Source organism: Urocitellus parryii, chromosome X (assembly GCF_045843805.1).
Source record: "Urocitellus parryii isolate mUroPar1 chromosome X, mUroPar1.hap1, whole genome shotgun sequence".
In the NCBI taxonomy this organism is placed as follows: Eukaryota; Metazoa; Chordata; class Mammalia; order Rodentia; family Sciuridae; genus Urocitellus; species Urocitellus parryii.
Genome location: NC_135547.1, coordinates 106196615 through 106223679, shown reverse-complemented (window position 1 = coordinate 106223679; position 27065 = coordinate 106196615). Strand labels below are relative to the sequence as shown.

At 32.4% G+C, this 27065-nt stretch overlaps 1 protein-coding gene across 3 annotated transcripts in view; it reads right to left on the bottom strand.

Moving 5' to 3' along the window:
• The window catches only part of Dmd (dystrophin), a 2014880-nt gene that overhangs the window by 809995 nt on the left and 1177820 nt on the right, over nucleotides 1-27065 (bottom strand). For all 3 annotated transcript variants that reach the window (XM_077794046.1, XM_077794047.1, XM_077794048.1), the window contains 2 exons: nucleotides 7117-7264; nucleotides 4539-4688 (listed from right to left, as the gene is read on the bottom strand). In XM_077794046.1, the coding sequence (XP_077650172.1) occupies nucleotides 4539-4688; nucleotides 7117-7264 (298 nt within the window). The remainder of the gene's footprint in view (nucleotides 1-4538; nucleotides 4689-7116; nucleotides 7265-27065) is intronic.

The window sequence follows — 27065 nt, the reverse complement described above, 5'->3', positions numbered from 1 at the left end:
AGAATTATAGAGTCCTGAGCACACATTTTGATTTAATGTCATAAAATTGGTACTTATTTCAGTTCTATTTTATTAGTCATATAAATGATCTATTATAAGAACTTCAGCATCCTCCATTTAAAAATATAATAAATAACCTGACAAAATTCAAAATGAAGTCTTTAATTATTTTTTTTTCAAAAAAGAGAATTTTTTCTCAGTATACCTCCTTCATAACTCTCAATTTAGTTGGGTGCTAATGACTAACAAATGATTCTTTAGAGGTAATTGTGCCATGTTTGAAAGAAGCCATTTTATGTTACATGAAAATTACAGTTCTGCAATATCTTCTCAGAATGGGTTTGTTCCCAGTTTAAAAGATTACAATTTGCTTTTAATTTTGGGTGGAACAAAGTTAATATGTGTTCAATGTGCTGAAAAGGTAGTACAACCATGATCAAGAGTAGATGAGAGGGCTGGGATTGTGACTCAGTGGCAGAGTACTTGCCTTGCAAGTATGAGGCACTGGGTTCAATCCTCAGCACCAAATAAAAATAAATAAATAAAATAAAGGTTTTGTGCCCATCTATAAGTAAAAACATATTTAAAAAAATAGATGAGAGGTCTTGAAACATCCTTGAGGGTCAAAAGCATATCTGGGAGGAATGCATATATGGGGACATATGAAGTAAGGGAGAAGATGCATTAGGTTTAAGGAGAGCTTACTGTGATAGAAATTGTAGAAGGTTTAGATGAATTATGTCATTAAGGGTGGAGCTAAGAAGTGGGTTAAATTTGGGGAACTGAAAGTTTGTAGAAGGGTATTTGTTCTTAGCTCAAAATTACCACACAAAGAATGGTCTTCTCTTAGCATTTTCTAGTAAACGAAAACAAATATAAATCAAAACTAACAAACAAAGTTCCTTATTCTTTTGTAACTAAATTAAATTTGGTAGCTGGAGAAAACCCCAGCAGATCTGAGCACCTTGAAACAAAGTTCTTTGCATTACAAAATTTTGAAGTTATTCTTAAGTCACTTAGTCAGCTATCTGCCTTAGAACATAGAATAAAATATCTCAGTCAACAAGACTTGTCAGGCATGCAGAGCTCTCGATAAGTTTTTTTCATTGTTATATATATAAATATATAAAGAATTAATAGATGTCTGAAGAACATCTATATGCTGAAAAGAGAAAATGATGAGAAAATATCCAAGTTACAAAAGCTGACATTCAAAGAAATAAAAAGTGTATAGCTGGGTGTGGTAGCACACACCTGTAATCCCAGCAACTCAGGAGGCTGAGGCACGAGGAGCACAGGTTTGAGGACAGTCTCAACAACTTAGTACGATCCTAAGAAACTTAGTGAGACCCTGTCTCAAAAAATAAAAAGGGCTGGGGATGTGATTAAGCAGTGGTTAAGCACCTGTGGGTTCAATTCCTGCATACCAAAAAACAAAAAACAAACAAACAACAAACAAAAACACTACCAAATCAGTTTCATATTTATGTGAGAAACTGTATCCATTATTAAGAACTTTCCCACAAAACATTCTATGCCCAAATAGCTTCACAATTGCATTTTTGAAATATTTTAGAAAAATTAATACAAATTTCAACAATTTCTTCCATAAAAAAATGGAGTATGTCCCAAACGTCCCAACTTGTTAGAAAGCCAGTCAAACATTATTACCAACACTTGAGACAGATTTTAGGAAAAAAAAAACAATATAGATCAATTCCTGTCGTGAACAAAGATATAGAATTCTTAACAAAATATTGAATCCAGCTATCTATAAAAAGTATAATATATCATTATCAAAAAAGGTTGAGTTCTGAAATCTCAAACTAGTTTCACATTCAAAAATCAATGGTTACGGGCTGGGGTTGTAGCTCAGTGGTAGAGTGCTTGCCTAGCACGTGTAAGCCCTGGGTTCAATCCTCAGCACCACATAAAATAAATAAATAAAATTAAAAGTATTTTGTCCATCTGCAACTAAAACATTTTTTTTAAAAAATCAATGGTCATAATTCACCATATTCACAAACAACAAAAAACACAAGATCATTTTAATTAATGCAAAGAAAGCACTTTAAGTTCACTGTCTATTTATAATAAAAAGTTAGTAATGTGGAAATAAATCATAATTCCTTATCTTGATTAAGAAGACAAAAGTCCTACAAAAATACCATATTTAATGATAAATATTGGAAGCCTTCCACGTGTGACAGGGAATGAGACAAGATTTTGCATTATCACTGTTTTCTTACTATTTTGGAGTTCCTAGTCTGTGCAAAAGGCTAAATAAATAAAAAAAAAATACCAAACACCCTTAAAATCATAAGAATAAAAAATGGAGAAACTGTCTCTATTTGATGACATGATTGTAGGAATTTAAAAATTTATAACATTTGAAAAACTTGTTAAATAAATTTACTTATCAAGTAAATTTAAAAAGGTCACTGGGTGTGTGTTCAATATATAAAATCAAATGTATCTTCGTAAACTATTAAGAAGGAGAAAACAAAATTTAAAATGAATCTCATTTATAACAGGATATCACCAAATATCTTGGACTAAGTGTAATACTTCATGTGCACTATCTCTATACATAAAAATGTAAAATATTACTAAAAATTCACTAAAGAAGATCAAAATAAATGAAGAGACATACTATGTTCACAGATTTGATGACTTGGTATTGTAAAGATGTTAATTGATCTGCAAATTCAACACAATTCCATCAATATCCTGGAAGGCTTTATATAAAAATTGACAAGATAGCTTTAAAATTTATTTAAAGAATAAAAGTAGCTAAGGCAATCTTGTATAGGAAGAATAAAGTTTACACTACCAGATTGTATTTTTTTTCCTTGGCACTGGAGAATGAACCCAAGGAAACTTTACCACTAAGCTATATCCTCAACCCTTTTATTTATTTATTTTTTTATTTTGAGACAGGGCCTTGCTAAGTATGGCTTTGAACTTGCAATCCTCTTGCATCAGCCTCCTGAGATGCTGGGATTACAGGCATGTACTACCATGCCTGGAAATACCCAAATTTTAAAATAAAAATGAATATTATGGACATATAGTTCAATATTATTTAGTCATAAAAAGGAATAGTTTTTTTCTACATGCTACAACATGGATGAACCTTGAAAACATTATGCTTAGTGTACTAAGCCTTGCACAAAGAAACATATATTGTATGGTTCCACTTAAATTAAATATCTACAATAGGCAAATTCATAGAGGAATATAGGATATGTAGAAGTTATGAGAGGCTAATGGGACACAATTGCTTAATGGTTACAGAGTCTTTTTTGGCAGTGATGGGAAACTTTGGAAATAAATGGTAATAATGATTGCAAACGATGGCACTTAATTGTACACTTGAAAATACTTAAAAATAACAAATCTTGGTAATGTATGTTTTATCACAATTCAAAATGATAAAGTAATATATCAAAATCATTGAATTGTATATCTTTCATGGGAGAATTTAACTGTATGTCACTTATATTGCAGTGAGTCTGGTTAAAAACAACAAAAATGGTTGTAATTAAGCCACTGTGGTATTTATTGGAGGAACAACATTATCAAATAGGAGAGAATAAAGAATTCAAAAGCTCATTCATACACATACGTTCACATGATTTTAGACAAGGGTGCCTTAGTGACACAGTAGAGGAAATTACTGTCTTTCAGTAAATGGAACTGAGCCAGGCATGGTGTTACATACCTGTAATCCCCCAGACCCAGGAGGCTAAGGGAGGAGGATTACAAATTCAAGGCTAGTCTCAGCAACTTGGCAAGACCCTCAGCAATTTAGCAAGACTGTGTCTCAAAATAAAAAGTAAAATAAAATAAAAAGAACTGAACATATAACTCAGCTGTAAAGTGCCCTTATGTTCAATCCCTAAGACCACCTCCACAATAAATAAATGGGACTGAATCAATGAATGAAGGTTTTTATTATAAATTCATATGTACCATTTGTTTTTAAAGATTATGTTCATTTTGATAAACATCTTTAATATTAGAATTTAAAAATATACTAGATGACAAGACAAAGACTCATAAGTGAATAAGGAGAGAAAGAAAGACAGAACTACCTTTCTGAGAAGGTTAGTATAGATCACTTATCAATTAAGTCTATACTATAGATAAAAAATGAGTAATTTTATCTATTTTATGATACTTATTGAACTAGACCACCTCCATCTTGCTTAAATACTGTGAATAGACACTTGAACACTGAATTGATTACTTCATTATATTTGTAGTATTATTCTTTAGAATAATTTATGCAAAGAAATAGTAGGGTATATTTTGGTGCTTGCTTACTAATGTAAAACCATCTACTATCACCATTTTTTCTATCTACATCAAAACATACACTCAAATCAAATGGTCTGGTTATAAAACAAAGCAGAACACAACTATAATCCACATACCAGCTTCTTTCCCCACCAATAAAGCATCCAGGAAACAAAACAAATACAAACACTTGAAGCATTTAACACATGTGACAAAGAAGATGGTTAATGTCTAACCTTTATCCACTGGAGGTTTGTCTGTTTGAGCTTATTTTCAAGTTTATCTTGCTCTTCTGGGCTTATGGGAGCACTTACAAGTGCTGTTCCTCCGGTTTCATTTAATTGTTTTAGAATTCCCTGGCGCAGAGGCAACTCTTCCACCAGTAACTGAAACAGACAAATGCAACAATGTTTAAAATGAATTACAGCACAATTCCAGCTACCTTGTCTTCACCTCTATTGATCAGTCTATCAAAATGAAGCAACTTTACCAAAGGCCCATGGTACCTCAAATACCAACAATTTTCTACAAAGCACAGAGTTGATAGACTGAAATACATACTCCCAAATGGATAAAACTTCCTACAAATCACTAGATTATTCTAGCCCTTAGAGTTTTTTTCCCAGAGAAATATGTTACATGCTATGATGAGCTCTAAAACAATACAAATAGAGATATTCTGAAAACACATTTCCATCATAAATAGAACAATCTGAATAAATTCACCATCATCCCAGGTACCAAGTTATAAGAAGTCACTAAGTAAACAAGAAATTACCCTCTCAATATACACAGTGCCAGATACTATGCTAAGCATTTCACATATATTTTCTCAGTTTATCTTCATATTATAATAATTCTATGAAATAGTTCCTATTATCTTCAATTTATTTAGAATGAATCACAGACAGAGATGTTAAATGCCAGCTTTGAGGATGTAAAACTAGGAAACAACACAGCAGTTATTCAAACTCGGGATATTTCATTCTGGAACCTTATTTTTGACTCTTTCACATCCCCAAATTTCTTTTTATTTTTTCATTCAGCATCACATTGTTTATGCCCTTTCCTAAGATCTACAAAACCATCATGATGTTAATATATATTTTGTTTATTTATGATGGCTAGAGCTGCAGTGTTCAACACAGTAGCGACTTGCCATGTGATGTTATTTAAACTTCATTAAAAATTCAATAAAATAAAACATACTCCTCAGCTCTTCACCAAACTAGCCACCTTTCAAGAGGTACATAGAGCTAGTGGCTATGGAGATGGATTATGGAGAATATTTCCAACATCATTGAAGTTTTATTGGACAATGCTTATCTAGATTGTGTAAGGAGAATAGAAAATCAATGCATATTTGTTAATAAGTGAATGCTGCTAAACATGTTTATAAAATGAGTCATCAATTATATTGCTACATGACACTCAATACATTTAGGAAAGATGAATTTCTAAGAACGGACTGAGTTTGTTTTCTCAGGTTATAACCATCATTGAATGGTTTGCAGACTTTTTATTTTTTGAATCTCAGATTTCTTATATAATGTGTGATATATAGTAAGTGCTCAATATTTGTTTATTTAATTAAGCAATATTTTTATTTTATCATTCCATCCCCTGCTAGGGTGTAAATTTCCTGTTTCATAGAAATAAATGGTTGTTGTTGGACTCTAATTTGCACATGTAAACTAACTGAATCATTGCTATGTAAGTCATTCCATTTTCTTTTAATTATGCAACCTTATAAGAGGATGATAATAGCAGCCATTTCAAATGTTTGATATAAAGATCAAATAAATTAGCAGTTTGTAAATTCATCTAATATTTGGCATGAAACAGGGATGATTAAATATTAATTTCACTTCCCCTTTCACCTTTCCTTAAACCATTAAAACAGATTCAAAGAGTAGCTTACCCAAAACCAAAACTATGAAAAATAATCCAACTGTACAATCAGAGCACTGTAGTCAAACAGGTGAGGTTAATCACTGAGAAGTGGACAACAGTAGCAATGCATGAAAAATCACTTGAAGAAGCTAGATGATTGTTCAATCAGTATGGAATGTAAAGCAACACTATGACCCACACCTCAGACAAAACATGTCAAAAGAAAATAATGCTTCAAATGAATCTGACACCTTTAATTAGAGGCTGAAAAAAACATTATTGATTTGGCAATTAAGATATTCCCTAAGAAATTAGTTTCATTTTCACAAACACTCTATTCAAATCTTTACATATATAGCCTAAGACAGATTTAAAAAGAGATTCTCAGTTACACTTAGATTTAATGATTTCACACTCTGTTTTTCAGTTTTGAAATTAGTTTTTGAAATTACTTAAAGCTGTGGAATCATCAAGTAAGACTAAAATGAGGGCTGGGGTTGTGGCTCAGTGGTAGAGCACTTGCCTAGCATGTGTGAGGCCCAGGGTTTGATTCTCAGCACCACATATATATAAATAAAGGTCCATCAGTAACTAATAAAAAATATATATATATGACTAAAATGAACTACAAATGGGTTATAAAACCAACTGACATGCATTATGCATGTATAAACACAATGTATAGGCAATATATGCACCTATACAAACATATGTGTGTGTGCACACACATACCTACATACATATGTACACTGGATGGAAGCCATTGGTTTAAGACAAAATAAAGTTATAAGAAAAATACTTTAGTAAGAAAAACTATAAATAACATAATGGGCAGGAAATTGATGATTAAATATATCTAAAAATAGATTTATATACTCTATATACAAGTAGACCTTGAGAGAGTTTAGAAAATAATATTACCTTGACGTGTTCAAGCTTTTCTTTTAGCTGCTGCTCATTTCCAAGTTCAAGTGGAATACTAGTAATGCTATCTCCTTCTCCCAACCATAAAACAAATTCATTTAAATCTCTTTGAAATTCTGACAAGATATTCTTTTGTTCTTCTAGCCTGGAGAAAGAATAAATGAAATTGTTATGAATGATGTATTTCTAAAATTTTTCTTTTTATAAGGCAAACTGGAAAAAAAACATGGCAAACACTTTTAAAAACAAGCATTTTAAAAGATGTTAGCAATGCATAATTTATGTTGAGAAGATTCATTCACTTTGAACAAAGCAATTTAAACATTTAAAAAATCTGTAAAAGAGATTAAATCAGTCAAGACAAAAAATCATGTTTTAAAAGTTCCAACAACTTTATGTTATTACAATTGAACAAGGTTTCTCAACCTAAGCACTACTGACAAGGTTGTATAATTCTTTCTTGTGAGGGGCTGTCCTACTCACTGTGGAATATTTAGTAGCATTCTTGGCCTGTACACTAGATGCCATTAGCAATGCCTTCCCTAATAGTCAGGACAACCAAAAATATCTTGAGGCATTGACTAACATCTCCTTTGTGGGGTCAAAATCTCTCTGTTTTTGGAATCACTGGCTGCCCTAAAGTAAGTATATAACATTAATTTGTATGTTTTAAAATGCTCAATTAAAGGATAATTTAAGGAAAATTAAAGGAAAAAAGATAAATCATAAATTTAAAATAAAAACACAAAATGATTACATGTTAAAATGTTTTCCAATTTATGACTCATCAACTTTTTTTGAGGAAAGACAATACTTAATATATGTTCTACTAGTGGAAATTTTTAATTATAAAAATGCATGCATTTACTCTATGCCATTTAATTAGCCATAAATTTATTTTTACATATTGGATAGGAGGACTTACAGCTGAACACAATGGTTTGCACTTAAAATAATTCATGATTTTTGTTATGTGGAAAGCTATGTATCTCTTCCATGTAAACTTTAGATTGTAGTATATTATACACATAGGAAAGTGTGTGTGTGTGTGTGTGTGTGTGTGTGTGTATATAAATGAAAATTTAAAACTTGAACATATCATATAAGAAAAAACAGAATGTTATCTGAACCCAGAAATATCTTCTTGCCCCTTTGCCATCACTAACTACAAGTGTAAAAAGTAATCTGTCAGCTATGGTTGTTATGCCTGTAATGAACGCTAAGTAAATGAAATCAGATGGTGGATGATCTTTTGGGTCTTACTTTTTTGATTCAAAATTATGTCTTTAATAATCTGTGTTGTGTGTAGTTTCAGTTTGTTCATTCTTCTAGATATATAATATTCCATAGTATAAACATATCACTGTTGATAAACATTTACATTGTTTCCATTTTTTGAACACTTAAATAATAATTGATTTTTTTAAATTGATATTTTGCTTGAGGTTAACAAATGCTTATTGAGAGCTTAGTCTCTTTCAGGTAATCTACTGGGTATTAGGATCAATGATGGATATGTCATACATTTTTGTCTTGAGGATCTCACAGTCCATGAAAAGAAAAAGCACATAATCCAAGGATCATATTTGAGTATTATAGAAGGATAAGTTATTTCTTGCCCAAGGCTTGGGAGACACCCCAGAGAAGATAATGATTTAAGTTGTGGAGCATGGAGAGTCCCATGTTGTAGAAATAAGACACAGCCTGTGCAAAGACAAGGCCTTCAGAGAACTACAGCTTATATACTTTCTCCAAACCAGAATCTGGTTATTGGACTTCTGCTTGTCTAGATTCAGTTTTCCGTTTGAGGATAGCTTGTTCAAAGCTTGTTTGGGATGAGGAAAAGTGGCATTCTCCCCTCTGTCTATTGTCATCATAGGAGCCAGAGGTTTCCTGTGAAAACTCAAGTCAGATTATGTCAAATCTACACTCAAAACTTTTCTATTGCTTCCTAATTCACTAAAAGCAAAAGCCTGAACACATTCTATTATAGAGTTCTACAAGTGTCCAGATGTATGCTTTACAATGTAGTATATACTATCATATGTGGCTAGTAAGAACTTGAAATGTGGCTATTATAGATTGAGATGAGCTACAAGTGTAAAATATACACCAGATTTCAAAGTTATTACAAAAGGGGAAGGAATAGTTTCCATTTTGCTATAAACCAAAAATAGATCTAAAATAAATTCTATTTAAAAATTTTAAAAGAATGTAAAAATATCTCATTAACACTTTATATATCATATACAGATTGAAGTGACAATATTTTTAATGTATTCCTTTAAATAAATGTGAGTTAATTTCATCTGCTGCCTTCTTAAAATGTGGCAAATAGGAAAACTTAAGTTATGTATGTACTCGTCTAGTTTTTCTATTGAACAGCACTGATCTATAAGATCTGCTCATGACTCCTCTTCTTACCTCTCAACTACAGTTTCATTTACTTTCACTTTTATCCTTCTTGAGAGTCATTGGCCTCCTTGCTGTGCTCTTGAAATATACTACTAGGTGGGTCCCTGCTTCTAAGCCATTGTAAATGCTCTTCTTTCTGACAAGAAAGCCCTTGCTTCAAATATCAAACATGGCTGACTCCCTCACCTCCTGCAAGTCTTCCCTGATGACTCTACTTAAAATTTTAATTCCCCTTAGTATTTCAATTCTTTCTCCCTGTTTTTACCCTTCTCTTTAGTTCCTAAAATTAGCATGCTCTATGTTGTTGTTATTTTTTGGTGTACTGTCCCCACATGTGAAATTAAGCTTCTTGTGTGTTGGGTTTTTTATTTTTATTTTTTAGTTGTGTATGGACTCAATGCCATTATCTGTTTTTATGTGGTGTTAGGATCGAACCCAGTGCCTCACACTTGTGAGGAAAGTGCTCTACCACTGAGCCACAACTCCAGCCCCTTCTTGTGAATTTTATTTATTACTATAATCTTTGCTTCTGAAATAATGCCTGACACAGAATAGTCATGTTCAGTGAATGAGTGAATGCTGCCATTGTGTATGTGTTACTGTTCTAGGAGAATCTTTCCAATTCTTTGCAATACTGATTGTGAAAGATGATCTAGTTTACCCCCTAATGTACACGTACAGTATTTCACCAAATTCAAGACACTTTCAGTCACAGGCTGCTCAGTACCATTATCTTGAGTACCAATGGTATGGAGAGTGGGGACAGAGTGGCTGCTGTTTGAACTATAATCAATCAAAGTTTTTATTTTACTAAGAAACTTGTTCTATTAAATTCATCTATATTTTTGTCACATGCTCCCTCGTGTATAAATAAAAAGTATAAGGGAAAATTGGTTGAAGTATTCCTAAAAGCACTTGCATTTAGAGTCAGACTCTCTTTTATCACTTTTCCTTTCAGGGAATGGGATATAGAGGATTTTGGACATTGTCGATACTAGATCTACTGCCAGTATTACATCTCTGTGAACTTTATGGGGAAGTGGCTGGTTTCAGTTGCTGGCAGCTTGTTTTAGAATGTGGGATATCATTATTTCCCTCTCAGATTCTGATCTTAGAAGCATTTCTGGGAGAGGAAAAATTTTACTATAAACATTCTTCATGTGATGGTTGGTCCTTAAATATCCTAAGATGACTTCAACACTTTGGGTCTAGATTTTAAGGTACTACTTCATCATTTTCTCTTTTTTCTACTCTTTTTGCAAGTCTTTGTCTCCGTTAGTATTTGACTCCAGATCATCTTGTGTAGTAGAATAAAATTCCATAACTAAATACCTCCCCACTTTGAATAATATATCTTATTATTTATTTGTATATTTTTCATCTTAATAGCATTCAGCCAGGAAAAACAGAGGAGACAGACTTATTCATTATAATTGAGATTTATATATTTAATTGGGATCAAACCCTAAAAACATTCTGTATATATTTTCTTCATTTAATTTTACTGTATTTCCTTAGGTCATTAATTTCTCTGAGAAATTGATCTGAGTAATAAGCTATATATGAGTACATCATATTTCACCCTTCTTTTGCTTTTAGTCATTTAGTTTGTGTCCAATTTTTCATCATTATAAATAACCTTACAACAAACACATTTGTTTCTGAATTTTGGCTCATGCTCATATATCTACTATATTCCTTAGAATAAGGGAAAAGATAGAAATAAAAATCCTAAGGATTTAGGTATACATTGCTAAATTTATTTGCAATGCTGGTAAAAGCACTCATAAACTCCAACCAATAGTTAGAAAATACTAGCCTCACCACACTTTCACCACTATTAAGCATTGCACTCTATATACTTGTTAGAAAAAAAAAGTTTGTCGTCGATATTTTACATTTTTATTAATAGAAATGTTGGCTGTATGTGTGTGTATGTTTCCATTCTCATGTGTGCTATGTCTGTTTTTCAGTTTTTCTCAATGTTTTCTTATTTTTAAGAGCTTTCATCACATCATGTATAAAATACATTTATTGGGAATATTTTTCTAGGTTCCCTTTTGCCTTTTAGTGTTTTTACATTTGTTTCTAAATTAAAAATCAAAGTTCTCTCATTGTGATATCATGTTTAGCATTGTTTCTATTTTATAGTTGTCAAGATACTCATCTTTATTCTGAATTCTTATACTTCCATTTTAAAAAAATCTACATGATTTTTTTATTCGTTGTTCAAAACATTACAAAGCTCATGACATATCATCTTTCATACATTTGATTCAAGTGGGTTATGAACTCCCATTTTTACCCCAAATACAAGTTGCAGAATCACAACGTAACACATCCATATTTTTACATAATACCATATTAGTGACTGTTGTATCCATCTTAAATTTATATGGAGCTAAGTTTCTGACCTTGAAGGGGTTTTCAGAAATTGGTATTTTTTACTCTGCACAATCTATTCTCTATGTATTTGTGTTGTGTTCATTATTTTTAAAATGTTTATGTTTCTAAGGTTCCGAATGTTGATTTACTGTAGAATTTTATGATAGTAATTCACTACTTCAATAATTGGAGATTTAAAATATGTTTAATTTCTGGAAGGTTAACACCTTCTCTCACCTTAGTCAGTCTAACTTAAGTAATGTGAATATTAGTTGAACAAATTATGAAATAAATTGAGGATTTTGCTTGGATTACATTAAATCAATAAATTAATATGTGAAAATTACTATTTTGCCAATATAATTCTGATAAATTTTATATGATTACACTGTATTTGACACTGAGAATATTTGGGATTCATCTATGAATCCTAAATAATTAAGTACATTTTATAATTAACCTTCAGCATCAGTTTGAAAGGCAGCAACTTGCAGAAGATTTTATGGATGTAAACTGTATACTAATTTAGATGACTCTTAAGAACACACAGAATAAATCATCATTTAAAGAGTAAAAGCTTTGGGTAAGCTCTTTGCTACAATCCTTCTTTTTACATAATGCAGAAAACTTTTTTCTGATTATTTAATTTTCAAAAAAGTAGAGCATCTTTTAAAATATGAAAACATTTGGTAGTCATTTTTCGTCTAGATTTGTTTTTCATACTTTGAAATATAAAAAAGATGGTGCCAAAATCCCACTGGGACCTTGTTATAATCTGCTTTTCCAAGTGCATGTGTTTTCTGAAATTTCAAAAGCCTCGATTTGAAGTTTTAAAAGCTGCAATTTGAATTTATGTATTCAGATGATTGCAGAAAAGCAAAGGAACACAGTTAGCATTTCCAGTCTTGTCTCTTGACAGAACAGTTTAAATGTGCTTTATATTGGCATTCATCACATGAAGTGTTATTTCTTTGTTTACCTACTTGCTTAATGCTTATGGTAGGATTTATTCAGGCATGTGGTAGTAATAATAATGAATGAGATATTTAACATTACCTATCTGCAATTAAGTGCTAAATATTTTACTTTTAGAGACATTCCAATACATTTAGCTATTTTTTAAATAAAAAGAACGCCTTCTGTTTGAAATATTGGCTCGGAAGAAAGCACATATTATGATGGCGAGAGATTTGCATAATCAGAAAGGAAGAGTTACCGATGTGTGGCTAAATTCAATGAATTTAACATTAAGTCTTAATGAACATTTTCTGTGGAGTTGCTCTTATGGTAAGAGAAAAGACCTCCAAATCTCATGGTCTGATTTCAGTGGGAGGAGGTATCTGACAAGTGTTTCAGGTAAAATGCTAGAAATTTTTATATTTGAATATCTTTTAATACTTAATATATCTTTTGTATTGCCTTCCTAAGGCTCTCTATTAAAAATTAAACCTCATTCAATTTAAAACCATATAATACATATAAAGTGACCATCACATTTTCCAAATGAGAAGTTCCTCTCCAAGTTTTTTGATCAACTTTAACATAGAAACTTTAGATAATGTAGATATAATAATCACATGTTTATGTATAATGCTTAGTTAATTTTATCAAGCATGCATGTCCTACTTTATATAATACAAATTAATATATTAATTACATCACATTTCCTCATCTGTATTTCATACAACAATTGTGGTCAAATCCTTCACATGTATCTTCAACATCAGGACTTTCATCCTGCTGAATGTACAATTAGGTTTTCTAGAAGGTATCATTGACACTTATACCCATGTGGCCTGAAGTATAGTACTGCTGAATCTATGTGTAATGTTCTGCTAGGCATTTTATTTCAAGTCATGCACTCACAATTACTTAAGGTAAGACAGTTCTATGTTATATAAATATGTTTTTTTTCTTTTTCTGTGCCACATGTTCATAAGCTCTACAATATAACCATTTACTGGGTTGCTTTTAACAGTATTCTTTCCAAAGTCTGATATGAATGACATCCAATTCTTGAAATTGTGATGCCATATAACCAAACTTAATCTGCACATTAAATTTGTTTTCTTACAGTTTTTTCCCTACTCTGTTGACCTCTACAAAGACACCCAAAAAAGGGTCAGTTGAGATTGTAGAGTCAATATTCCTTTTCCAGACAGTAATTCATTTTGAACAAATTAAACAAGAGTCTTGCAATTTGAGAAATTTTAGAGGTATTCAAATATGACGTGACTCTTATAATTACAAAACACTCGATTTCAGACACACATAACTTCTTCAGTTCACACTCTATGGGACATTGTCAAACTGAAAACTCAGGCATCAACTCTGGTTAAATAAATTTGCTTTCCATACCTAATTAGTGTCTTCTAGTTAGTGCTTGAGTAACAAAATCAGACATTCATTCATTTTGCCTAAAATTTTGCCTTGTAAAAATAAAGTGCTCTTAAGGAGGATAACATGTCAGGACTTTGCAATGCATTTATTTATGCCTTACAATTAAGGAAATGATTAGCACCTTGGAGGCAGATGTGGCAAATGATGAGACAAAGCCTGAAGCTTAGCAGTGAGGGTACCTGAAGGGAAAAATCCAAACCTAAATGTTGTCAGTTATCAGCTGAGTGTGTTAACTCACTTAACCTCTATAGGCTTCAGTTTCCTTGTCTTAAAATTAGGACAATAAATCCCTTTTATAGTGTGCTCATGAGGATAATATGTGTTCTCAGAACCCAAGTTTTAGCATACTGCTTCACTCCCAGCATTCAAAGTAGTAGAGGAAGTAAAAGGAGGTAAAAAAAAAAAAAAGGAGAACATGGCTTCCAAACTTTATTCCTAGCTCAGATGTTTGCCTACACTCACATGTTTATACACATAAAAGCATTTATAAGGCAACTAAGAGTACACAGGGTACTATTTGCAATCAAACTTTCTGATATGCCATCTGACACTTGTATTTCTCTCTTCTGACAAACTATCTTAACCTTTTTTTTTTTTCCTGGAGTAATACAATTAGAATCTTAATGTCAATCTGTAAGTAAATGTGCCACCAGATGAGACTACTTCTAGGTGAGGCAGATGTATACTTACGATGTAAGAAACATTTATCAAAGATCTATTTGTGTCCAGTGATATGCAGTGAATACGGGCAACAATCCATGTCTTGTGGAAGTTGTGTTCTATTGGTGGGGAAGGGAGCCATTACACAAGAGAAAGAAATGCAATATATAGTTTGTGAAATACTTATTTGTACTACAAAAATAAGAGGAAGCATGAAAGGGACAGGGTAGAGAATATCAAAAGAGTTGGGGGATGATTGCAATTTTATCAAGGGTGACCAAGGGAAGGCTTCACTGAGAATAGAAAATCTGAGTAAATTTCTTCAGGGCAGGAATTGGCTAGTTTCTCATAGAGAAACTTGGCTTCTTTAATTTTTTTAAAGTCTTATTTATTGTTTATTTAGATATACATGACAGTAGAATTCATCTTGATATAATTATACAAGCATGGAATATATTTTATTTTATTTAGGACCCCAGCACCTCTCCTTCCCTTTCCCCTTCCCTCTGCTCCCATTTCCTCTGTTGATCTTGATCTGTCATTTATCCATAGTTTTTAAAATTAATTTGTTGTGGATGCTGCCATTTCATTTTCCAGTTTCCTTCGTCATTAGGTGTGGCTATATGACTGAGTTCTAGCCAACAGTGTGTGAGCAAAATGAAGCTCATGGATTCCAGACCTTGCTCAAAATTCCACTTCCATCCACCCAGAGATATTCTTTGTTCTTTCTCTTTCTAATGTAGAAAAGCACATGCTAAAGTTGTTAGAACCACACAATCAAGGTACCCTGAAGTCTCCTGAACAGAAGTATATATAAAACCAGCTATATTCTCATAAGATAAACATTAAGAGAGATGTGCAAAATGGAAAACAGTGTTATTATTTTCACTATATCTTTTGGTGTGCAAAGTAAAATTATTTTAAATAAATAAAATTCATTTTTATATCAACATACACTTTTAAAATTAATAACAAATATTTCAAGCATTTCTGTTTTAATTTCAAGTATGATAATCTACAGAAACAAACCCTCTTTTGAGTCTTGAATAATTGTTAAGTGTACAAAGGGGTGCCAAGATCAAAAAGTTTGACAACTATGGCTGTAGAAGAATTGAATATCCAGAATTTTGACAATCACACAAAGTAAGATGGTAGACTTTTTTTTTTAATAAAACACCACCCTTTCACTAGGCATACGTAAAGACAGTTTATCATACATATCAAAAACAACAACATAGCTGGGCGTGGTGGTGCATGCCTGTAATCCCTGTGGCTCTGGAGGCAGAGGCAGGAGGATTGCAAGTTCAAAACAAGCCTCAGCAACCTAGCAAGATCCTGTCTCAAAATAAAATAAAAAAACATGGGGATATGGCTCAGTGGTTGAGTGCCCCTGTGTTCAATACCTGGCACACAAGAAAAGAACACCAACATAAATAATACCTCAAATAAGTGAATAATTCAATATGAAATGAAAATGAAAACATTCTATTAGGTAGGTTTCATGGGCTGTATAAACATTAATAATAAAATGGAGAATTACATTAACACAAATACTAAGTATATGAAGAAAAATGAATATTGTTATATGTTATGGTTTAGATATGAGGTGTTCTTCAAACAATAATGTGTGAGAAAATGCAAGAAGGTTCAGAGGAGAAATGACTAGATTATTAGAAGGGCAATCTAATCGATGGCTTAATCCACTGATAAGGATTAACTTGGTGGTAACATAGGCTGGTAGGATATTACTAGAAAGAGGTAGGTCACTGGAGGCATGCCTTTGGGGGTTTATATTTATTTTGTCTTGGTGAGTGGAGCACTCTCTGCTTCCTGATCGCATGTCCTGAGCAGTTTTACTCCTCCACACACTTCTGCCATGATGTTCTCTATTACCTTGGAAGACCAGAGCAATGAAATCGCCATCTGTGGATTGAGACCTCTGAAATTTTAATACTAATAAACATTTCCTCTTCTAATTTTTTTGTCAGATCTTTTGGACAACACAATGAAAAAGCTGACTAACACAGAGTAAGAGAATACTCCTTTATTTATGAACTTTTAACTTAGGAACTTTCATAGGTATGCTGTATCTAAAAGCAAGCATAAATCAAATTCTACTTTCCATGAAGAAATGGTATCATTGGTGAGACATAATGATTCTAGTCTGGATACCATATTTTACATTATATATGATGAGTGCAAAAGCCAGGAAAATTTATTTAAAGTGCTGGGAAAATATTAAAAAATAAATAATGATGATGATCAAAGACCCTGACCATTTTTATTTTTTCAGAAGTCTTAACTGAACATCTATTGATCTTCAAAATAGAGACATACAGTCTAAAAACAAATGTACTTGCTAATGGTCATTTGAAATGTAATCTGTTCCTAAGAAGCAGCAGAAGCAATAGATCTTCTTTAGATTGAAAAGGTTGTCATTGTTTCCACAGTGAGTCCTTATAAGTAAGTGATATTGAAACAGCCTTGAAAAACATACACGTTGGCTATATGAAGCATAGGTGTGGGGTGGGGGGAGACTTCAACACAGAGAAATTAGCTTCACTAAAGGCAAAAAAAAATACATCAAGATTCAGAGTAATTAAAAATTTCCAGTATAGCTAACAAGTGCCAGGCAACGTGAAGAGTATCAGGAGATAAAGCAGAAGGATGGACAAGGGCCAGGAGGATAGGCGAAGAATTTCATCTTATTTGCAACAGGAAATAATCTACTAAGGATCCAATGATCTGAAAAGAAGCATAGGCAATATGTTCACCCTAGGAAATATACTCATTTGATGAAGGAGTAAAACATTTTAGAAAAATAAACTGTGTAGACAAAGGTAGGATAGTGTAAACATCCTACACTGTAGAAGAAGAAGACTGTAGAAAGGGTTTGCAAAAGACAGTGATAGAAAAGGCATGGTTGCATCAAGTTCTAAAGAGTTCTACATGCCTGCCAAATTAATACATTCCCTCTGTAGTATCAGAGAGCCATTGGCATCTTATAAGTAGAGCTATGGTATTATGATGTTTATGCTTCTAACAACATATTTATTAGTCATTAGGGATATATACTAACAGTACTGACTTAAGTGGGTTGTGTTTATATAATATCTTCTGAATTATCCATGGTCATTAAAATTTGAACCTACATGAACTTTACTATTTTACTATCCACATCAATTACTAGATTCATTAAACACAGGGTACAGAGGACTTCAGAAGTGTTCCTCATAGATTGCCGAAGATTAGTTTTCACCCATAAAGTAGACTACTTCACTTAGCTAAGCACACATATAAAAATAGAATCCAAATGACATCTCCAAGAATTCTTTTAAAAAGAGATACAGTCATATATGAGAGGCATGACACTGTTAGCTGAAATGTTCCCTGGTATTTGGGTCAATAAGGAAGGCAAAAGATTGACAACGTTAAGGAGAGAAATGCACAGGTAGATTTATGAAGGTTGATGGGAGTTTTTTAAAATTATTTTTGTAGTTGTAGATGGTCTTTATTTTATTTGTTTCATTTTATGTGGTTCTAAGGATCAAACTCAGTGCCTCACCCATGCTAGGCAAGTGCTCTGCCACTGAGCTACAGCCCCAGCCCTGATGGGCATTTTTAACTTGCCACTAAGAGCTAACCAACATCACCCTCCTACTGGATGTAAGGAGAAGGGTGTGTTTCCATTCTCAAGACAATACTACATCATTTCTTCACTACATATCTAATAAGGCAAAGTAAAATGGAAACATGAATAAAATAAAGTGTCACTAGAGAATAACTTGCACATGAACATTTGTGTCATGTAAATAATCTGAGGAAAAATAAGATGATCATCTCAAAAAGTAAGCACAGCCATACTTCAATTATAATGGATAATGATGGACATACATATACCAGTTTTTAAAAATTTTAAAATTTGTTTTAACAGTCTCATGTATTAAAATTAACAAATAAAAACTGAATATAAATAATATATACAATGTGATGAGTTGGGTTAGAGGCATATCTTCATAAACCTATCACTATAATGAAGGAAATAAAATATCCATCAACATCAAAAGATTTTTTGTGCTCCTCTGTTTTATTTCTTCTTCCCCATACAAGAAATTGGGAAGAAGAAATAAAACATTTAAACTCTACCCTATAAACTTTAAAGTGTAAAATACAGGCACTAGTACAGAAGATCTCTAGAACTTAATCAACTTACATTACTGTAACTTTATACCCACTAGATAATAATTTCCAATTTCCCCCTCTCCCATCTCCTGACAACAACCCGTCTAGATTCTCTACTTTTATGAGTTTGATTATTTCAGATACCTAGTATAAAATATATGCAGTATTTGCCCTTTCATGATTGAATTATTTAGAATAATGCCCTTTAAATTTATACATATTATCAATTATGGCAAGATTCCCTTACTTTGTAAGGCTAAATAGTATTCCATTGTACATATAAGCCAAATTTTCTTCATCCATTAATCTTTCAATGGACTTTTAGGTTGGTTACATATCCTGGATATTGTGAATAATGTTTTAAGAACATGAGAGTACAGATATTTCTTCAATACATTGATTTTATTTCCTTGGATATATTCTCACATGTGAGGAACTTCCATATTGTGTTCCATAGCAGCTGTATCAGCTTATATTCTCATCAATATGTAGGAGTGTTCTAATTTCCTCACATCATCAATACTTAACTTAAAAAAATAATGGCTATTCTAACAGGTGAGAGGTGATATCTTTTTGGTTTTGATTTGTATTTCTCTGTGATTTGTGCTGATGGTAACTTTTCTTATATCTATTGGCCATTTTTATGTTTCCTGTTTCCTGATATTACCTATTTTTTGTCATGACCATCATACTTTGCTTTAATTCTTTAAATATGATTTGCTTTAATTATTTGAACATAGTTATAAAAAGAGAACTCAAGTCTAACATTTGGACCAACTCAGAGTATTTCTACTGCCTATTTTATTTTCTCTGATAATGGGACACAGTTACCTTCCTGTTTAGATATATCATATATTTTTCTTAAAAATATTATATTTAAATTATATGCTGAAGCAGTTCCAGAGTCTTATTCCTCTCCTCACCTGTAGGATTATTATTATTGAAGTTTCAATAACTTGCCTAAATGAAATCTGTGGAATCTATTTTGTCACCCTGTGAGAATACTGATATGCCTTTTCTGTTAATAAATAAAACCAAAAACAAACATTATGGCTATTTTCCTAGAGGTAAGCAAAGCTTAGTTGTCATCAAACAATAGTTGATCAGCAGTTATGTTAAAATACCTCAAGCCAGCAAGACTTTCAACTTTTGACTACAGATCTGTATATGTGTTAGGGGATGTATTAAACTTGTGGACACTTTTTAAGACTTTATAAAGCAAATAAAAGGAATTCTTATCCAGAAACTTTATAAATGCCTCACAATACTGCACTTGAGCCAAGCTGAGGTACTAGTCTGCCTGTTCATTTGTCACTAGGTCTTTACTGTTCATAACAAGGCTTCAAAGTATGACATTTTAAATATTTTGCTTCAAATAAAGTCAACACTTGTTGTAGTGAAGCTTCTGGTTTTTATGCCTTGCTCCACCCTGATAGGAATAATATATTGACTAAGTTGGGGGTGGGGAGTGGGAGCAACCCTAGGGAAATATACCACAGACTCACACTGTTCTTGAAGTTAATTTTGAATAATAAGTTTACAATTTGGTGTATGCTTTTGATTGACATCTATAGTCACAAAATATTTTGTCCCATTTTATTGTTGTCTGGGTGGGGGAGATTTTTGGTGTTATTTCCTTTGCTATCTCTATACTCATGTGCTAGGAAGAGAGCTGGCCAATTTATTTCTATTATCTCTAATCCTTATAGCAATCTTTCTAAATATGTATTATTATCCTTGGTTTTAAATGAGTAAAATGAGTCTCAGATGATTTGAGTAATTTGCCCAAGGAAAAAAATGGTAAATTAAAAATATAAACACAAAAGTACCATGTTATATGCTTCCAAAGGTAATAAACACAAGTGGGAACATAGGTGATTATTACCCAGCATTTAGTTGGCAGGTTTGTTTAATTGGCCAACTTCAACTCCAATTACTCTTATTTTCCACTGTCTAGTGTAAAGGTTAATTGGCAAGGAAACTCCAAATAAATCAGTAGGAGGAACAAGCTTTTTTATTGTCATGGATAGAATCTGATCATTAAAAAATCATTATATTGGTTCATAAAGTTAGAATTTGGTTCTCACAATATAATCCTAGTAAAATTCAGGGCCCCACATATTCCAGACAGTTATACTGATTGAAATCTAGTCCAAAAATTTAACAAATCTTTGCAAAAGATTTTAATCTTAACTCACATTTCTTGACTAATAAAGGGCAACTACTGACAAGTTACAGAACATTTCAGAAATGGCATTTCATTTCAATTCTTGCCATTAGTGGCTTCAGAATCTTTTAACCTCTGAAACTCTCCTCAACTCCTGTGTTCAGGATTCTTATGTTTACTGTACTCTTTCTTTTTACTCATTCTGTCCCTTTGTCTATAAATCAGATCAGGTCTATATCTGTCTTATAAAGTCCATTTCTGCTTGTATTAACCTCATCTGCTCTCTATGATAGCGAAGAACTATGGCAAACAGTGTGAAACACATTTGGAAAGAAATATTTGTAATGTATTTATTTTTCAATCTGGTAACCAATTACCAAATTACTGTACTTTTATTTACCAAGTATTTCTTGAATCTATAAAGTAATTCCAAATTCAATTCTGCTCACTCATTGTCCTAAACCTGAAATACTACAAAACTCTAACTTGAGCTACCCTATTACCAGTCTTACTCTCTTTTCAACTAAGCTCAACCATAAAGAAGGTCCTATGAGGGTCCAGATATAAACAATTTAAAATCTTTCTAACATCATTTTATCTAAGTATAGGAAAAAAGCTTTTGAGATTTAAAATGTTCCATGACCCAATCCATCTTTACTACTTCATTTATCACCACAGCATACTTCTTTGTACTCTTTAGATACACAAAAGAACTCCCATTATTAAAACCAAGTAGGATGAATATATAGATTTTTTAAGTTAAATTAGAGAGATTATATAAAGGCATTTACACATATCCAAACATTTTAATTTTTTTCTTAAAACATATAAATGGTCGTTCATTCACCTACTATTTGGTGTGAAGTCCAACACTTTTCCTGGAGTAAGGAACTACTGACTGTTCGATATATCTTATCTTGCATAAAATACTTCTACATTTCATCATCAATGACTTTTAGTTGTTTTTTTTTTTTTTAAGTGGAGTTATATTTAGAGACACTGGAAAGAGTCTGAAGGCAAACTCTTTCCAGATGTTTTCCAATTTCTATCCCATCCCCAATCTTAAATATTTACCTCACCTACATCGACCTTAACATTTGTATTGCTTTGTTAACCACCTCATCAAGTTTTCCAAAACAATTCGACCTAGTTTTGATACAAATTAGTATTTTCATTCTCTATGCATTCCTATTCTATTGTCTATATAATATTTAATTAAATATCAAAATTAGGAAAACAAGAATAGTTAGTATAAATAATTTGGGAACCAAACACTACTGACTTTTAGTAAACATTCTTTCAAATGGTGGAGACAATATACTTTGTACCAGGAAAGACTACTTGAAAGTTTTTCACTAACGTCTATAGATTACTAGTATCTGTCATAATGTTTGGTATAGAAATGGCTGTTTTTACATAGAAAATGGAGCTGAAGATAATTGGATGAGCACATTAAATGAAAGTTGTTTAAGAGAGCTTATTTATATTAACTGTGTGTAGTCCATCAAAGTAGTGAATGATTTTTGTTCATGCCATTTTTTTCTCTCTGGCATGCCTGTTCATTCTTAACTTGAATCCTCCTATCATGGAATACCATTCTCAGAGATTTTTCTTAACAACTCTTCCCTAACTTTTACTTTCCCAGTCACATAAAAGTTCATGGAAGGCCATGGATAAAGTATATTCACTTGTGTATCTATAGAAAGTGATATTGTCAGTACCAGCCAATGCAACAGCATATTTGGCTCCAGTTGGTCAGTTTTGCTAGAACTTGCCAAGTTGCAAAAAATAAAATATGATATAAAAGGATTAACTATGAAGCTAATTTTTCAAAGTCTTTTGATGAAGAATTATGAATGTCCTTGAAAGCTTTTCAAGAGTCATCAGAGAACAGATGGGAAGAGACCAGCTTTTTCATAGACACCTGTGGATAATAATGTCTGTATGATTCTCTCTGATCAATCTAAAAATAGCTCTTTGGTGATTAGGATTGCATCTAAATGTTGAATCACAGAGCTGCTTTTTTGCTCTAAGTAGCAATGGAAATTGAAGTTGCTTGTCTCTTAAATATATTAAATTCTGGAGAACACCTAAATATTAACTGTTAATCAAACTCCTTCCAATTTTTTAAGATTAGAAAGGAATGAGTCCAAAGTATAGAATTGAAAATGTATCCATGGAAATGTGATAACATTATAACAACATAAAATTTGGTCCTGGACCTGTAGATCTATTTTTAACCTATGTAACAATGTCAGCTGTAAAGATTTACATGTTTGGTTTAATTTGAATATGAATAAAGTTATTATTATTTGATTTAAGAAAACATTTATTGGCCATTTATAAATGTATCAGGCTTTCTGCTAAGTACTGTGGGTCATAGGCATAAGGTACTACATTATCCTCATAAAGATTTCAATCTGTTGTGGGGAAAGTATATAAATAGGTATGATAAATGATAGACATGTAAAATGTTTTTGAGTGCTATACAAGAAGGAACACAAATAAGAGAACAAACTGCTTCTCTTAAGAATATCACGTTCATAGAGCACTTAATTTGGATTTGGAAGGTTAGTTAGGATTTTCAGGAAAAAAAGAAGATGAATGATAATTAAACTAAAATAAATGTTTGTTTGTTTGTTTTGTTTTGTTTTGTTTTCCAAAAGCTGAAGGACAGAAACTACAAATAATTTTATGCTTCAGATATGAGCTGAAATAGTGGGAATGGCAGAAAATGTGTTTGGAAAGATAGGTCAGAACAGATTCTATAGACTGTTTGGGCCTGCATCTCAGTTCAAACACTTTCTAGCTGTATGATCCTGGACAAGGAGCTTCACCAGTTTGTGCACCCATCATTCTTCTGTAAAACTGAAAGCAGTCTAATACTTACAGAGTTGTTATAAGGATTATGTGATCTAAAATATAAAGTGCCTGGCAATATTTAGAGTTATCAACAGCACCATCACTTCCACCCCTATAATCAGAATCCAAGAGTTTGTATGAGGTAGTATAAAGTCAGCTGTCTATAGGAAAGCAAATAACATAAATGAACAAAGAGGAATAAACTGAAAAGGATGCTTGCTTATCCAAAGCAGTGCTTCTCAAACTTCAGTGTACGAAGAATTACCTAGAAATCTTGTTAAGCTACTGATTGTGATTTATTAGATTCTGCATTTCTTAGCAATTCCCTGCTGATATGTGTGCACTGGACCAGAAACCACACTTTGAGTAGAAAGAGTCTGAAACATCTGCTACTCAGTTGCAGCTGATGGTGCCTAGAGAGAATGTAGAAATGAGTACCTAGTAACCTGATCTGAATTTACAAAAGAAGACCAAAATCCACATTTAAAAAATATGAATGCCCTCAATTTTTAAATGTTGCCAATTATTTCAACATAGTGCCTGCTCAAAAAATTACATGCATTCAAGCTAGATTCAAATTGTGTGCACTCATTTTCCAAACGGGTGAATAAAAAGAAAGTCAAGGTCAAACAAAGTATGATGAGAAACTAGGGAAGTTCAAGTATAGATAAAGCAAGGGGACTGGATTTGGAACTGGAGACATCCTGAAGGTAGAGTGTGAATTTATGATCAGACTTTTAGCTCTGATTTATATACATAAGCCAGATACATTTGAAAGATGGCACACACTGTGAGGAGATTCTGAATCATATTAAAATTTTGTAGTTTAATTTTTTAGGAACTAAAGTTATCCGAAAAGCTGTTGGTTGAAGCTGAAAATTGAAAGCTATTTGGCTAGAGGAGCCTGAAATAGTGAGGAGCCAAAATTAAGGCACACTTAAGAGAAAACAGTTGTCTTACAAACAGTGCATAGTCATATGAATTGCTAATGGAGATTTTCAAGAAGAGGTCCTACTAGGCCCACATTAATGAATTAGATAAGGCTCATTTTAATTAACAGCATCCATTTGCATGCAGACAATGAGCTAAGGTCTTTAAGCAACTATTTCTTCCCTTAAGTACATTTAGGAGTGCCTCGAATTATCTTATTTATACTGTTAATTTGCTTGGCAAACTAACATAGATCATATATAGGTAAACTTTGGTACAAAGATTCTGAAGAGGTTTAAATGAGTAATAACTTACTGATTAAACATTAAGTCTTACATCAGAAGGGCTTTTAAGTATGCCTAGCCTTACTTTGAACTTCTATACACTCCAAAAGAGATTTTTTAAATGTCCTTGCAAAGGAATTATAAAAACATGGGGTTAGGAAAGATGGTGTTATGAAATGGACATCATTACCCTAAGTACATGTATAAAGACAAAATGGTGTGACTCTACTTTGTGAACAACCAGAGACATGAAAAATTGTGCTCTATATGTGTACTATGAATTGAAATGCATTCTGTCATGTATAACAAATTAGAGTAAATAAATAAATTTTTTAAAGAGTAATATAAAACTATTTCACCTGGAACTTCTTGCCAAAAAGGTGCCAATATTCCTTTGAGGAGGGGATACTTCTTATATCTCAGTTTCTACATATGACTGCCCCTAAACAAAACCATAGATCTGTGGAAAAATGGTTAATTCCAAATCTGGGGCAGGGAAAATTCAAGGTGAGCTTGGGACAATTGAGCAGGAAGCTTTAAGGGCTCCCACTGGCCAAGAATAATAACAATAATTCATGACAACACTGAATAAATAAGAATCTATGAGTCCATAGTGACACCAATAGAAAACAAAGGTTTTTTTTTTTTTTTAAACAGAGCCAAGTCAACTGGTAAATATAGGATCATGTCAGAATTAGGAAAACCATCAGTTTGCAAGCCTCAAATGTAACAGCTAGGTTAAAAAGTGGTTTGAAATGGATACTAATGCTGTTGGATGATATATTAATTTCAAAGAAAAATACAATTTGACAATGCAAATTTGATGTTCATACGCTTAATGGAGTGATAAAATTTAGCAGCATTTAGAATGAGACCACTTCATATTATGCATCTCTGTAGATGATGTAACATCAAGTATATGGCATCTCATATGAAGTATTCTTTTTTTAAAAATATTTTATTTCTTAAAAAATATTTTTAGTTGTAGATGGACACAATACCTATATTTTATTTATTTTTATGTGGTTCTGAGGATAGAACCCTGTGCCTCTTCACCACGGAGCTACAACCCCAGCCCTCATATGAAGTAGTCTCACAAAAATGTTTGACTTGCATTTTTTCAAGTCTTGTCTAGACTCAACTCCCAGTTTATAAGAAAGTCAGAAAATAGAGAATGAGCTAAATGATAACATGAGGGGGGAAAGTCAGATAAAGCCAAATAGGGGTATTTTTTGAAGGAACCAATATTTTTCAAATGTTAATTTTGGTATAAGATGTGAGAGAGCTATTGTTTTAATTGATTTTAGATTTGAAATACATGACAGTGGAATGAATTACAATTCTTATTACACATATAGAGCACAATTTTTCACATCTCTGTTTGTATATAAAGTATGTTCACACTAATTCATGTCTTCATACATGTACTTTGGATAGTGATGTCTATCACATTCCACCATCATTACTAACCCCTTCCCCCCTCCCTTCCCCTCCTACCCCTCTGCCCTATCTAGAGTACCTCTATTCCTCCCATGTTCCTCCCCTACCCCATTAAAGGACAGTCACCTTATATCAGAGAAAACATTCAGCATTTGTTTTGGGGGGCTTGGCTAACTTCACTTAGCATTATTTTTCTCCAATGCCATCCGTTTACCTGCAAA